This window comes from Eucalyptus grandis, chromosome 7 (genome assembly GCF_016545825.1).
Source record: "Eucalyptus grandis isolate ANBG69807.140 chromosome 7, ASM1654582v1, whole genome shotgun sequence".
Taxonomy (NCBI): domain Eukaryota; kingdom Viridiplantae; phylum Streptophyta; class Magnoliopsida; order Myrtales; family Myrtaceae; genus Eucalyptus; species Eucalyptus grandis.
Window position 1 is genome coordinate 27,506,271 of NC_052618.1, and position 13,346 is coordinate 27,519,616.

The following is a 13,346-nucleotide window of genomic DNA, read 5'->3' on the forward strand; positions in this document are numbered from 1 at the left end:
TCTAGTCGGAAATTCTGAACATTCGATTCACACTTGGGGAAAACTCAAAGCGCGTGGACTCCGGAGGGCGAAGCGGACACTTCGCGAAGGGCAAATCCGGTACACCGCTCGAAGCAAAAACGGTCGCTTTAGTACCAGAACCGAAATTAACGTTGTCAGGAGGGGCATATCCGACAAATGACGCCTGCGTCCCCTGTTTCCTTTCCTCTGACGCAATGGCAAGAACGAAAGTGGGTGGAGTTCAGATTCTTGGGAGACTTCTCTGAAACTCGCCCCACTCTATAAATGCGGAGACCCTTCATGAACAGCTCGTGCTGTGGAAGATCGTGGGAGGGACATGGCCCGAGATCTTTCATGAGCAGCTCAAGAAGACGCGCCCAGAAATAGAAAGGACTCTGTTTTTCCGGTTGAATTTTGAAATTCCGTTACTCCTCGAGAAGCTTTAACGGTCCGTGTATACCGTCGGATTCAATGGCGGAGCCGGCGCACGGTCCGGCGAGCTTCTGGACCCAGGCCAATGCTTTGCTTCGCAAGAACTTGACCTTCCAGGTTCGCTATCATCATCTCTGCGCGTCTTTTCTTTTTCTTTATGCCGGTTCTTTTCCGGTGTTGAGTTGCTGTAGCGAGCGGGTGATTAGGATCTTGACTGCATCATTTTAAGCCTTCTTGGTAGTACTTGGATTAGTTCAGTTGGGACTGTGGTTGGGTGTATTTATTGTCGTCTTGATTGATGGATGATGCGCGCAGAACTGATTCTTGCCATGTCAAGTTTTGGTTTCGGGTTTGCATCTCGATATACTCGGTTATTTTCCTTGTTGATGGTTGCTCCTCCATTAATTTTAGTACTATTTTTGTTCCGTATCTCTCGTATCTGATTATGCAGATGGTATTGCACTATTACGAATCTTTGAGTCTCTTCCTTTGTGGTACATGAATTGACTTTCTCGTGTGAGTAGTAACGATGTGCTTGCCATGTTTCTTCTCGCTTTTTCTTTAATGGGCTACTAATTATATTAGGATCTAGTGCTGTATTGAATAGATGGTGCTTGTTCTTTGACATTTTCTATTTATCAATTTTAATCTATATAAATTCTTTCGGTATAATTGATGTGTGGCATATAGAATCATTTGCAAGCACGAGTCGGCCCAGATTCCACAAGCATGCTTTAAGCAAGGATAAAGTAAAAAATACAATGCACAACCAATGTCTGACCTTCTTATGTTCAGTTTAGCCCCCGGGAATTTAATCTTTGTTAGTTAACCCTTTTAGGAGTCCAGAGGCCAAGTCCTCTTTTACATAGAAAGTATAGAGTTAATTTGAAGCCAATATGACATTCACAGCTATCAGTATAACTTCTTTACAGGCGCTAGTAAGACTAAACCAAACACATACCATGCTTTCTGTTACAGTAAGGTCCCACAGTTTCTACTAAGGATTCGTCTGCTGACATTGTTTATACTATCCATTTGCAGAAACGGAATATCAAGACCAATATCCGGCTCATTTCTTTTCCATTTGTTCTCTGTCTACTCCTTGTTCTCATCCAAAGTTTGGTCAACCATGAACTGAACAAGGCTAGCAATAAGTGTGGCTGTGAATGTATTGATACGAATGGAGATGGGCAGTGTGAGAAGGTGTGTGGGATTCAGTACTCCACCGTTGATCAAGTGGGAACCTGTCCTATGCAAAATCCTCCTGAATGGCCTCCCCTATTACAAATACCAGCTCCACAATATCGTGCAGTGACTAATGATTCCTGCAGAAGGACGGGATCTTGTCCTGCAACCATACTCTTTACAGGAAATAATCAATCTCTTGGAGAAAGTATATTCACTGACTCCTCTATACGGTTTTTCCTTTCCTTTAAAATTAAGAGGCTACCATTTGATAGCAAGACAGATCGTTTCTAAATTTTGACTTAATTTTTAACTTCATTTTTCCAGTTTTGGTGCAGAATATGGTCCCAAATTCTTCTACTCTGATTTCTTCAACTCCGAACTCTTCTGACGTTTTAGTCAGCTTAGCCCAGAATGTCCTGGTAGGTTTTCCTTTCATCTTTTTTTCATGTTATACAAGGATCAGCAATTAACATATTTCTCTGCTGTTAATGTGGCTAATGTAGCTTCTGAAAATTTTCAGGGTTCTGCTTCATGGCCCAACTTGTACAACTATCTTGAGCCTGCTTTTGCCTCTGACCAACCTGTTTATGAGGTTCAACAGCAGTGCACAAGCAACTCTTCATTTTCTGTTGCTCTTCAGGAATCCTCCATAACACTTCAACAGGGTAGGAAAATTCTTTCTTTACTTCTTTTTGACATGTGTGAAATGCATCACTTCTCTATTTATAGGAGTGGTGCCAATTCTTCTGATTCTGATTCTTAAGAAAGGAAACAAAAAATTGGATGTGCATCAATGCAACAAAGTTGCAATCAGTGGAACTGATTCTAATTGCTAAGAATATACTTACGCCTGAACACCAACAAGAGGGAACGGGAACTTGATCAGAAGCAGGAATACTCACATACATGTGTGTCTAAACGCTCTTTACTTTCTGGACAATGTTCCAGAAAAGAATGAGTCCAATAGAAACCTATCCTGCACTGGTTTTTCTACTGATGCAAATAGAAAAGAAGTGTAAAAACAAGGGACACAGAGGAAGAAATTGAGATCTCTAAGAGTGCCTGTTTAGCTTCACTTCACTTTGTTTAGTGTGATATGGGAAACTTTGCATTCCTTCATAGAGAGTTCTAAGAGCACAGGTTTCCTACCTTGACATGAATTAAGATACCCAGTTATATATACAGTATTGTGTAATAGATCAATCCCTCGCTGTGTTATGTGATATCTACCTACTAACTAATTCCTAATCCTGAATGTACTTTGGCAAAGAGTAATAAACAACTTCACATGTAACCCATTAACCTAGCGTCTTCTTTGACCAAAAAAGATTGCTCCCCTTAAAGTTCCTTGAAATCCAAATGTATGATATATGTTAGACTATTTTTGCACAGTAGTTTTTTATTGATCCATGCTATTTCTGAGAAGCTTAGTTGTTGGGTAAATCAAATTAGAGCAGATTAGTAAGAATAAATAATATTTATCTAGAGAAAGCTTGCGAAAGTTTAGGTTCCTTGATTACATATCTTCTTACGAAATAACGATGAATGCTTCATTAGTGGTTTTTCCTTAAAAAAAATTGCTATTAGGACCGATTAAGTTTGTAATGTAAAGGGTGCATAAGAATGGCTAGACCATCTGGCTGAAAAGGAAAGCCCTTGAATTGGTTGATTGTTATATCCTTATTCATGGTCAGTCCGATGATACCTATTCCTCCTCCCCCTCTAAAAACAAGGGAAAAAACCTTCACTTTGATGACTGTTTATCTTTTTGTCGTGCATTTAGATGTGAGTTGTGCCCAAGGTTTACATCTGTGGAAAAACAGTTCCTCAGCAGTAAATGATGAGCTATACAAGGGCTATCGAAAAGGGAACCCAGAAAGGCAAATTAATGAAATAGTTGCAGGTCTGGTTGCTGCTTTTTTTGCTGGCTTCATTTGCTGATTTTTCAGCACGTACAGACAATTCTAACAACAAAATTTTCTCTCACAGGGTATGATTTCCTTAATACAAATTCCAATAACTTCAATGTGAGTATATGGTATAACTCAACCTATAAGAATGATACAGGAAATGCTCCTATATCATTGCTGCGTGTTGGACGATCTGTCAATCTGGTAACTCTTATTTCTTCCTTTCTATTTTTTAATCATTTTCCTAGATGTAAGCTTGTATAGTTGGTCAGATAAACTAGGTGCGAGGAATAATCTTGGATAAACAAAAGAAAGAGGTGTTTATGGTATATATATGACTACTTTTTTCTGTCAAGGAATCAGTACATGCTTTTCTTGAATTTTGTCCCATGTTCCAGCAGTGTGCCTCTGAGTCCAATGGTTCTTCCATTTGGTTTCAGATCCACCTTGCAATTTGTTTGATTGAGCTCTGTTGACATACTGAAACCAGAAAGCCTGCTTGAACTTCCCTTTAAAATTGCCGTGACTCTTGCATTTCATCTCCAGTACTTTGTGAAGTATGAGTACATAAAAATGTTTGTCCTAGGGAAATATCCAAGGAATGAATTACGAGCATTGATTTGTCCAGCAACATCTCTTAAATAAAACTTTAGTTTAAGGTTGTTCTCATTTGAATCGAAATTCAACTAATGTTTCTTTTCTTGTTCAGAGACGTGAAATGTAGTATCTTCTATCATGTGCGTAACCATTAACATATTAGTTATCCTGTTATATGTCTTTCAGGCATCCAACTCTTACATTCAGTTTTTGCTGGGGCCAGCAACAACCATGCTGTTTGAGTTTGTCAAAGAAATGCCTAAACCTGAAACTGAATTGAGGCTGGACTTGTCCTCTCTTCTTGGCACACTTTTCTTTACATGGGTTATCATTCAACTATTCCCTGTAAGTGTTTATGATAGTGTGCACATAGTTCCAATAGGACGCTTTCTGTCTCTTTCTCAGCTTGATAAATTGCACTTTAACTTGTACGACTCTTTAGTTAAGGGGCTCTTGAGCCACAACATGGAGAAGGCAATGTTAGACAGACTGAACGGGGGAAGAACTTCAGTGAAAGTTAACTCATGTGATCATTTTTTTTGCTATGTTTTGAAACTAGATATATGATCATTCATCACTCTGGTTCCGAGTCTGCTTCCCTTCCTGATGCAACCTTAATAATCTAGTGTTTTTTTTTTTTCGTTTTTGTCCATACATTCTACTACTAGACCCTCCTGTTATTCCCAAGCTTTAGCCTCTTGTCTTGGTTCATTTTTTTCCCCGATCATTACACCTCTCTAAGCCCCCTTTTTTTCCTTCTTATGATGCAGGTTGTCTTGACATCTTTGGTTTATGAGAAAGAGCAGAAGCTGAGGATTATGATGAAAATGCATGGGCTTGGTGATGGACCATATTGGTTGATTTCCTATGCTTATTTCCTTTCCATATCTTCAATCTACATGCTGTGCTTTGTGATTTTTGGCTCAGTCATTGGTAATAATCCATCCAGCTTCTTTTTTAGTTTCTCATTTTCTTGAGGTCATTCTAATCGGTTGCAATTTGGCAGGTTTAAAATTTTTCACATTGAATGACTACAGTATCCAATTTGTCTTTTATTTCATCTACATAAACTTGCAAATATCCCTCGCGTTTCTGGTGGCGGCATTTTTCTCCAATGTGAAGACTGCTACAGGTTGGATGATGATGAAATTGGTTTTATGCAGTTGGTATCTGTTCATTTACCTGACTATTCCAGCTTGCATCACTGACAATTAGATATGCAATGACTGCAGTGGTGGGTTATATATGTGTCTTTGCAACTGGTCTATTGGGAGGTTTCCTTTTCCAATTCTTCGTCCAAGACACATCTTTCCCAAGTAAGTAAAAGTCGTCATGAAAAGAAAGTGCAATCTCTAATTAAAATTGCCTTTGTGTTCTGGACCTTTCTTGTGAGTGTTACTTACTTCATGATGAATATGACTTAGTTAAACCACCATCCCTTTTTTTCACAGAGTTGATTCTACTTCCATATATGTATGAGCTGTCCGTATTTTTATTTTACTTGATCCCAGACCTTAGACCCCACACAAGTGGCATTTTCAGCCGTATTTTACATTGGCAGAGATAGGTTCCTCATGGTGCAATGGCACCATCTTGCCTGTGGCATGCTGCTTGTGTTGGTAGCAAGCAGCAACAACTTGGAAGGCTTATCCCACCAAGTGGGATAGACTGCCCAAATCTTTTTATGACATTGTTCGGTATTTTTTGTTAAATCTTATGTAAGGTCTAACTGCTCTGTCTTTTCCTATAATGGTGTTGTCTCACTAGAATATTTATAAGGCCGTCATTCCAAACTCTGCAAACAAGCTAAGTTGAGAGAGGCTTGGTGTTTGTAGTAAAAATGGAACTTCTACAACAATTGAGAGTAGTCAATTTATCTTGATGAGCACAAACTTTCTCCTCAATATTTTTGCACAAGAGTAATGTACCTTTTGTGGGAAGACCATGGTTGCTCCTAAGGGAAGGTGTTTAATCAAACATTTATTTGCACAATGTCCATTTAGACCAAGAGAAGGAATAGTTGATGCTTGCAGGATGTCATTTAACTTTCTTTGTGCAACATGTCAATTATCGCATCAGAGGTTACTTCACAGTATGAAAGTCTGCAGCCCTTCTGAAGTCAGTGCTCTGATCGTTTTAACTTTGGCCACCTATGCTTTCTTTTCCTAATTAATTGTGTTGATCTTCTGCAGGAGGTTGGATTATTGTAATGGAATTATATCCTGGCTTCTCACTGTACCGTGGGTTGTATGAGTTTGCACAATATTCCTTCACAGGAAATTTTATGGGGACTCATGGGATGCGGTGGGGTGATTTAAGTGATAGCGGAAATGGGATGAAAGAGGTTCTGATTATCATGGTTGTTGAGTGGTTGGTGGTTCTTTTTGTAGCCTACTATATAGATCAAGTTACGTCATCTGTCAGTGGAAAAAGTCCTATGTTTCTCTTTGACAGATTCCGAAAGAAGCATCCATCTTCTTTCCGGAGGCCTAGCTTGAGAAGGCAAGGATCTAAAGTCTTTGTTCAGATGGAGAAACCTGATGTCAGTCAGGAGGTAAATAGTGCATCTCCTTTAGTTGCTTTTGGGTAGTGGAAATACTGCATATTGACATTGCTTTTAAACACTGGCCCCAATAGGCTTGATAGATAGGGGACCTTGATGATGGCATCATAGCTTAGACAGCAAATAGTCTGGCTATTTATCTCTTTCACAGGACTTCATTTGTTTTTATCATCCTACATTTGACAGTCTTTATCCTACATGCTATTTTCTACTGTTGATCATTGGTGGTTGAAGTGTTTCATCAATAATACGAAAATTTTTCTACATAAAGTGAATAGTCCTTACTGGATGTTCTCAAGTTCTGGGTGTGGTTGTTTTGTTATTTGAGTTGACCTGACGATGTGAGATGATTGTTTTTCATTTGCATGATTTTTTTCTAGAGGGAGAAGGTTGAGCAGTTGCTGCTAGAACCAAGCACAGATTACGCTATTGTCTGTGACAATCTTAAAAAGGTGTATCCAGGAAGGGACGGAAATCCTGAGAAATTTGCGGTTAGAGGGTTGTCTCTTGCTTTGCCACCGGGGGAATGCTTTGGCATGCTTGGTCCAAATGGAGCAGGCAAAACCTCTTTCATCAGTATGGTAAGTGCAAATTTGATCTCTTCAGATAAATGAGACACGTTGGATTAACATTAACATTGGAGCATCTCAGGGAAATTTCTTTTGTTGAGAAGAATGTTCAAAGATCATTACATGTTGTCCTTAAAACTCAAGAGACATCATTCTATCTGTTAACAGATGATTGGCCTTACAAAACCAACCTCTGGAACAGCATATGTTCAGGGGCTCAATATACGGACTCATATGGATGGCATATATACCAGCATGGGTGTATGCCCTCAACATGAGTAAGCTGGCATTATGTTATCTTATGGAGAAATTTCACCCCTCCCTCCTTTTTCCCTTCTGATTTTGATTTATTGCACGAGTCCTGAATTTTCCTGTCTTTATTAATTAAGCCTGCTCTGGGAAACCTTAACGGGGCGGGAGCACCTGCTTTTCTATGGAAGACTAAAAAATCTCAAGGGCTCTGCATTGACGCAAGTAAGCTGTTACTTTTCTTTCTCATTCTTTTCTAATGTCTGATTTGATCATTGAAAAAACAAAATATTTCCAAAGTTCAGCAATTTTTTTTTGCACTGTAATGCAACTTCATGTGAACTAGAATAAGTACAAACAATCTCTATTAGCTAGTTATGAATGTATTGTATGTGGATATAGAATTATTGAACTATGCCCCACTTGTTAATCGTTCATTCACTTTGCACTCTCCTTTTGTTGATCTAGGCAGTGGAGGAATCTCTCAAGAGTGTTAACTTATTTTACGGTGGTGTTGCTGACAAACAAGCTGGAAAATACAGTGGAGGTATGAAGAGGAGGCTGAGTGTTGCCATTTCACTGATTGGAGATCCCAAAGTAAGTCTTAGAGCGTATCTCATTTTAGGAAGCACCAAAGACCCTTCAAGCTAATGCCTTTGTGCTGTTGATTTTTGCTCTAAATTTGGCAAGGTTGTTTACATGGATGAACCGAGTACGGGGTTGGATCCAGCTTCAAGGAACAACTTATGGAATGTTGTGAAGCATGCAAAGCAAGACTGTGCTATTATTCTGACCAGTATGTTCGAGAACTCCCTAACCACCCCCTCCCCCAACTCTGTCTCTCTCACTGTGCATGCTACAGACATGGGGCACATATTCAGACATCGCTGTAACTGGTTTTCCTGCATGTGCATTAGGCTGTGCCTGAAAGTCGAACATGTTAGATGGAGATCACAATGGGTGCATACACGCGTAAAGAAACTGAAACATCTTGATTTAGTACCCCTGGCTAAATATTCCATAGCTTTAGCTATTACTTTGATGAAGAAATTCCATTTATATGTCACACCTGGAGGGATACATCACTGAAGAACTTTTTTGCTTATTTTCAGCTCATTCAATGGAAGAGGCAGAAGTACTGTGTGATCGATTGGGAATATTTGTTGATGGAAGTTTGCAGTGTATAGGGAACCCAAAAGAGGTAAATAATGGATAATATGATGTACCATTGGACTGTTGACTGGATTTTTGCCATCATTTGAATATTTTTCCCCTTTTCCCTTTGGTGGCAATACAGAAAGATGTCATCGTTTTTCACCCAAAAAAAAAAAAAAAAAGATGTCATCCTTCTTTTCCTGATATAGATTCTTTCCTTTGTTTCAAATTTCTTTTTGCATCTCCCACCTAAGATATAATTTTCGGAACCCCAAGAAATATCGGGTTTTTGTTCCTTTCTATCTAATATTTGTCAGCACCTGTATTTGATTTGCATTCCTAAAAAAAACACATTTTTACTCTGCAAATTCTGTGCTACTACCCAGTTGGATAACTTTTGAGTGACCTGTCATGACCTTGATGAGGAGGAACCTTCTGATGGCTAGTCAGCCTGCTTTGCATGAAAACACCTGAATGTACATTTTTACTTTTTATGACAGCTGAAGGCTAGATACGGAGGTTCTTATGTGTTCACAATGACAACGCCATCCACTTATGAGGAAGAAGTGGAGAATATGGTGCAGCGTCTCTCTCCAGGCGCTAAAAGAATATATCAAATATCTGGAACTCAGAAGTTTGAACTGCCAAAGCATGAGGTCAAGATCGCGGATGTATTCCAAGCAGTTGAGAATGCAAAGAGCAGGTTCACCGTTCATGCTTGGGGATTAGCAGACACAACCTTGGAGGATGTCTTCATTAAGGTTGCTCGTAGTGCACAGGCATTCAACGTGCTGTCATGATTGTTAGAAATATAATATTCTGACATGATCCAGAATGTTATACAGAATTTTCTTGTCCCTTTTCGTTGTTTGTAGCTACAGTCACATCATTTCTCTACAAGTACAATATGCATCATCTCGCCAGGATACTTCTCAACGGGCATACAGATTAGCTTGCTTTTAGAAAGTTTCCACTTTCTATATATGTATCAATTACCGTATTTCTTTTGTATAATTGTTACAAATGAAAGAAATGTTTCTGTTGTATTTATGTAGTACAAGTCACATGCTATCAATGTTTTGAAATCCTAAATGAAATATCATTAATTTGCGCCTAATTTTCTGTTCTTAGCACCTAGTTTCACCAGAAGATTGATCACGGACTCTGCTTTTAGATCATGTTAAGCATCCACTCCAGCTGCCAAATGGTTGTGAGAGAGAGACAGGGCTTGGAGAACAATCCTTTGGGAAGTCTTAGAACAGTTACCACATATCCGATCAAGCTGCAGTGATCAAGCAGATTACTCTTAATCAGCAATATAAGTTGTGAAGCACATTTTGATGTTACTGATGTAATCTGAGTTTTCAACTGAATAAAGTTAGAAAAATCTCCAAGAATTCTTTGCCGTCATAAAGTACAATAATCCATTCAAGACAGAACAAAAGAGTTAGCTGATTTGGGGTGATCCCAACTGAGAAAGACACAGAAGCCGGCAATTGCAGCACATTCATTGTCTACATTTTTCTAAGCTACAGGGAGTTACAGTATCATTATAGCACACCAACTCAGAGAAGTCGCAATTCAAATGGTCATGACTCATTCTGAGCTGCAATGGCAAAGACTAGTTTTTATATTGTGTTTCTAGCGGAGTTATTGTTAGCTGTCCAATTCTGTGAAGCAAGCAGGAAGCTGGAGTTTACAAGCAGAAAAGAGGGAAATTTTCTGTAAAATTCACAAACTATGGAGCCACTATGCTCTCTCTTATCCTTCCTGACAAGCACGGTGAGTATTATTTGCCCACTTTTGAAACACTGATTAATGAATACTGTAGAAATTAATATAGGAGAAGAAAAGAGAGCAATGTAGAAATTGATAAAGGAGGAACAAGGAGAACGTGTAAACTGATTAGGGTTTTCCATGTCTCACACTTTTATTATTAAATAATACTTAATGACCATAAAAACCCTATCAGTGTTAATGATCATAATAGCCCTAACACTGTAACAAATACATCTTAAGTCACCTCATTAGTCATAGCAGGAAAAAAGAGAACCTGAAGAAAATTTCCACCATGATTTCTCTTCTCTGATGCGGGATCTGCAACATCATGCGTTGTTTATATCGAAGAATGAATAAAATAAACAAAGACTGAACTTGTGTTTTCTGTATGGAGATTTCTTTTTAGGACTCTGAATTAATCAGTCTAATGGAAACGATCGCCAAACAGGGATTTAATTGGAGATGGAGAGTAAATAGCTTGATACTTTCTTAATTTGGTTGTCTGCCTCATGACTTCGATTCTAACTTCTATGCAATTCAGGTGAATTAGGTGATAAATTTGACAAGTACATGGTCAGGATCAATCTCACTTCCCTTTCCCCCTTCCTCCGCAAAATTTATTTAGCTATGAGGCAACTTTGAAGCTCAAACTCGCTGATATGTACATGCAAATTCGAAAGCAAATTTACTTTGGTTATAATTCTACTTCTAAACTTGTTTTAGCAGAGCGATCTTCTTCATTAAACTGATGGTGCATTGCAGAATGATTCAACCTATTTTGGAGCCACTGTTGAACAAGTTGCAAATAGGATTGGTAGGGATCATTTCACTCTAAATGGCACTTGCTACAAGCTCTTCACTAATGAGGGAAACAACACCTTGCATGGTATTCACAACTTCCTGATCCTCATACAACACCCATCACCATTCATCAGTAGTATTGAATTTAACCAAATGAATCACTTCAGGTGGCCTGATAGGATTTGGCAATGTAATATGGACAATGAAGAGTTACCGAGAAGAGTCATGTGACTTTTGGTTCCAAGAGCTATGATGGAGAACAAGGTATCTAAACTTGATTTCAACTCCCAGATCCTTGGGGTTCTATTTTGAAATCCTGGTTTAGTTTGCTTGTTGGGCATACGTGATCCTTTTGATCAACTGAACATGAAAAAGATGAATCATAAGTTCAGCTCAACAACCGTTAAAATCCTGCAACACGCTCTTAAAAGTGAAAAGTGCTTATGATTGCTATTGCCTCACTTTGTCCACCTATATACAGGCTTTCCAGGTGATCTGTCTGTCTCTGTAACCTACATGATAATTGAAACAAACAAGCTCGGCGTGAAAATGGAAGCCAAGGCCCTAAACAAGGCTACTCCAGTGAACCTAGCCCTGCATACCTACTGGAATCTCGGTGGCCACAACAGTGGTGACATCCTCTCACACACTATCCAACTATTCGGTTCCAAGATCACTCGAGTCGATGAACATCTCATACCCGCCAGCGGAATAATGTACATTGAAGAATCGCCATACAACTTCCTCCAACCACACCAAATTGGAAGCAGAATAAACGAGCTATCCCATGGATATGACATTAACTACGTGCTCGACAACATGGGACACAGACATCTAAAGAAGGTCATGATTGTCGGGGACAGCATAACAGGAAGAAAGATGGAGCTATGGAGTAATCAGCCTGGGATGCAATTCTACACGGCTAATTATCTGGAGAATAAGGGAGGAAAAGGAGGATTTGTTTACTCTAGTCATGCAGGTCTTTGCTTGGAGACACAGGGATTCCCAGAATGTGAATCGCCCAAATTTTCCTTCACAGATCATCAGCCCCGGACAGACTTTTGAACGTTCAATGGTTTTTCGATTCAGAGCAAAGTAAAAGATCTAGACAAGCACGGAAGGAATAGTTCGAATACTTGAAATGTTCATTACATTTTAGCTGAGTCTGAGGACAAAGAGAAAATTGATTTATGTTTTGTATTGGATAGGATATGCAGCAAAATTCCTAAGGAGATCAGTAATCAAATCCAGTTTGTTTCATATAGCTAACGGTTGACCTAACAAGCATTTTAAATAAGTGCCAAAAAAAAAGCATGATTTAATACACAAAGTTCCAATCCCAGGAGAGTGTAACTGATGATTCTTTTCAGACTTCCAGTTCGAATTAATATCTTCAGCAAACCCAAGCATAGCAATGACTAGACAAAGCTCAGTAATAGAAAGAATAATCGGGCAACCCAAACGAGAAAACTTGTTTCATTTATCAAGGCACCCAATTTTGCATCTCCCTACGTACGACCCTTCAGTCAGGATTGAACTCAAAAGATGAATTGCAACCAACCAAAGCGGATGCTGAGCATCAGATCATCAATGCAGGAAACAATTGCCCAATCAACTGCAAGCACAGAGAGTTCATGGACAAGTCAAATTCTGCCGAAACTGAAAGGAGTACATGTACAAGAAATTCCATAAAAAATATATATATCACGAGCTATCTAAATTACAAAAATTCCAACATGTGAGTCCATCAGTCATTTGACAATGACAAAGAGGTACGAGCTAGGATCGCTTTAACAAAATAAGCATGACAGAATTTTAGGTGTTCCAATCCAAGCTATAAGTACGTATAACTGCCGTCAATGAGCAATCCTCCTCGTAGTGGTCTTCATAAAGATGTCTGGTTGCATCTTCACAAATTTTGATTGTGGTTAATTACTCAACGGTGTGAAGACAACTTTCTTAGGGGTCTTTCATTGGTCAGAGGCCTATCAACAACCGCTCAAGTAAGATCGCAAGAGTAATTACCACACCATATTCGGTGCTCTCAAACTCTAGGTTATCCAAAAACAAAAACAAAAACAAAAATCATAAGATCTACAAAAA

At 39.0% G+C, this 13,346-nt stretch overlaps 1 protein-coding gene and 1 pseudogene across 1 annotated transcript; both read left to right on the plus strand.

Moving 5' to 3' along the window:
• The first annotated feature begins 224 nt into the window (after positions 1–224).
• On the plus strand, positions 225–9,709 carry LOC104425966 (ABC transporter A family member 7). Its single transcript, XM_010038855.3, has 18 exons — positions 225–549; positions 1,474–1,825; positions 1,945–2,039; positions 2,141–2,285; positions 3,404–3,523; positions 3,610–3,734; positions 4,314–4,472; positions 4,898–5,060; positions 5,134–5,259; positions 5,360–5,443; positions 6,320–6,681; positions 7,071–7,271; positions 7,428–7,537; positions 7,649–7,733; positions 7,977–8,105; positions 8,199–8,304; positions 8,621–8,709; positions 9,164–9,709. The coding sequence occupies exons 1-18, from the start codon at positions 472–474 to the stop codon at positions 9,461–9,463; spliced, it is 2,829 nt and encodes a 942-aa protein (XP_010037157.2). The 5' UTR covers positions 225–471; the 3' UTR covers positions 9,464–9,709.
• A 1,195-nt stretch (positions 9,710–10,904) lies between these two features.
• Positions 10,905–12,342, plus strand: LOC104427708 (annotated as a pseudogene).
• Positions 12,343–13,346: the final 1,004 nt, after the last annotated feature.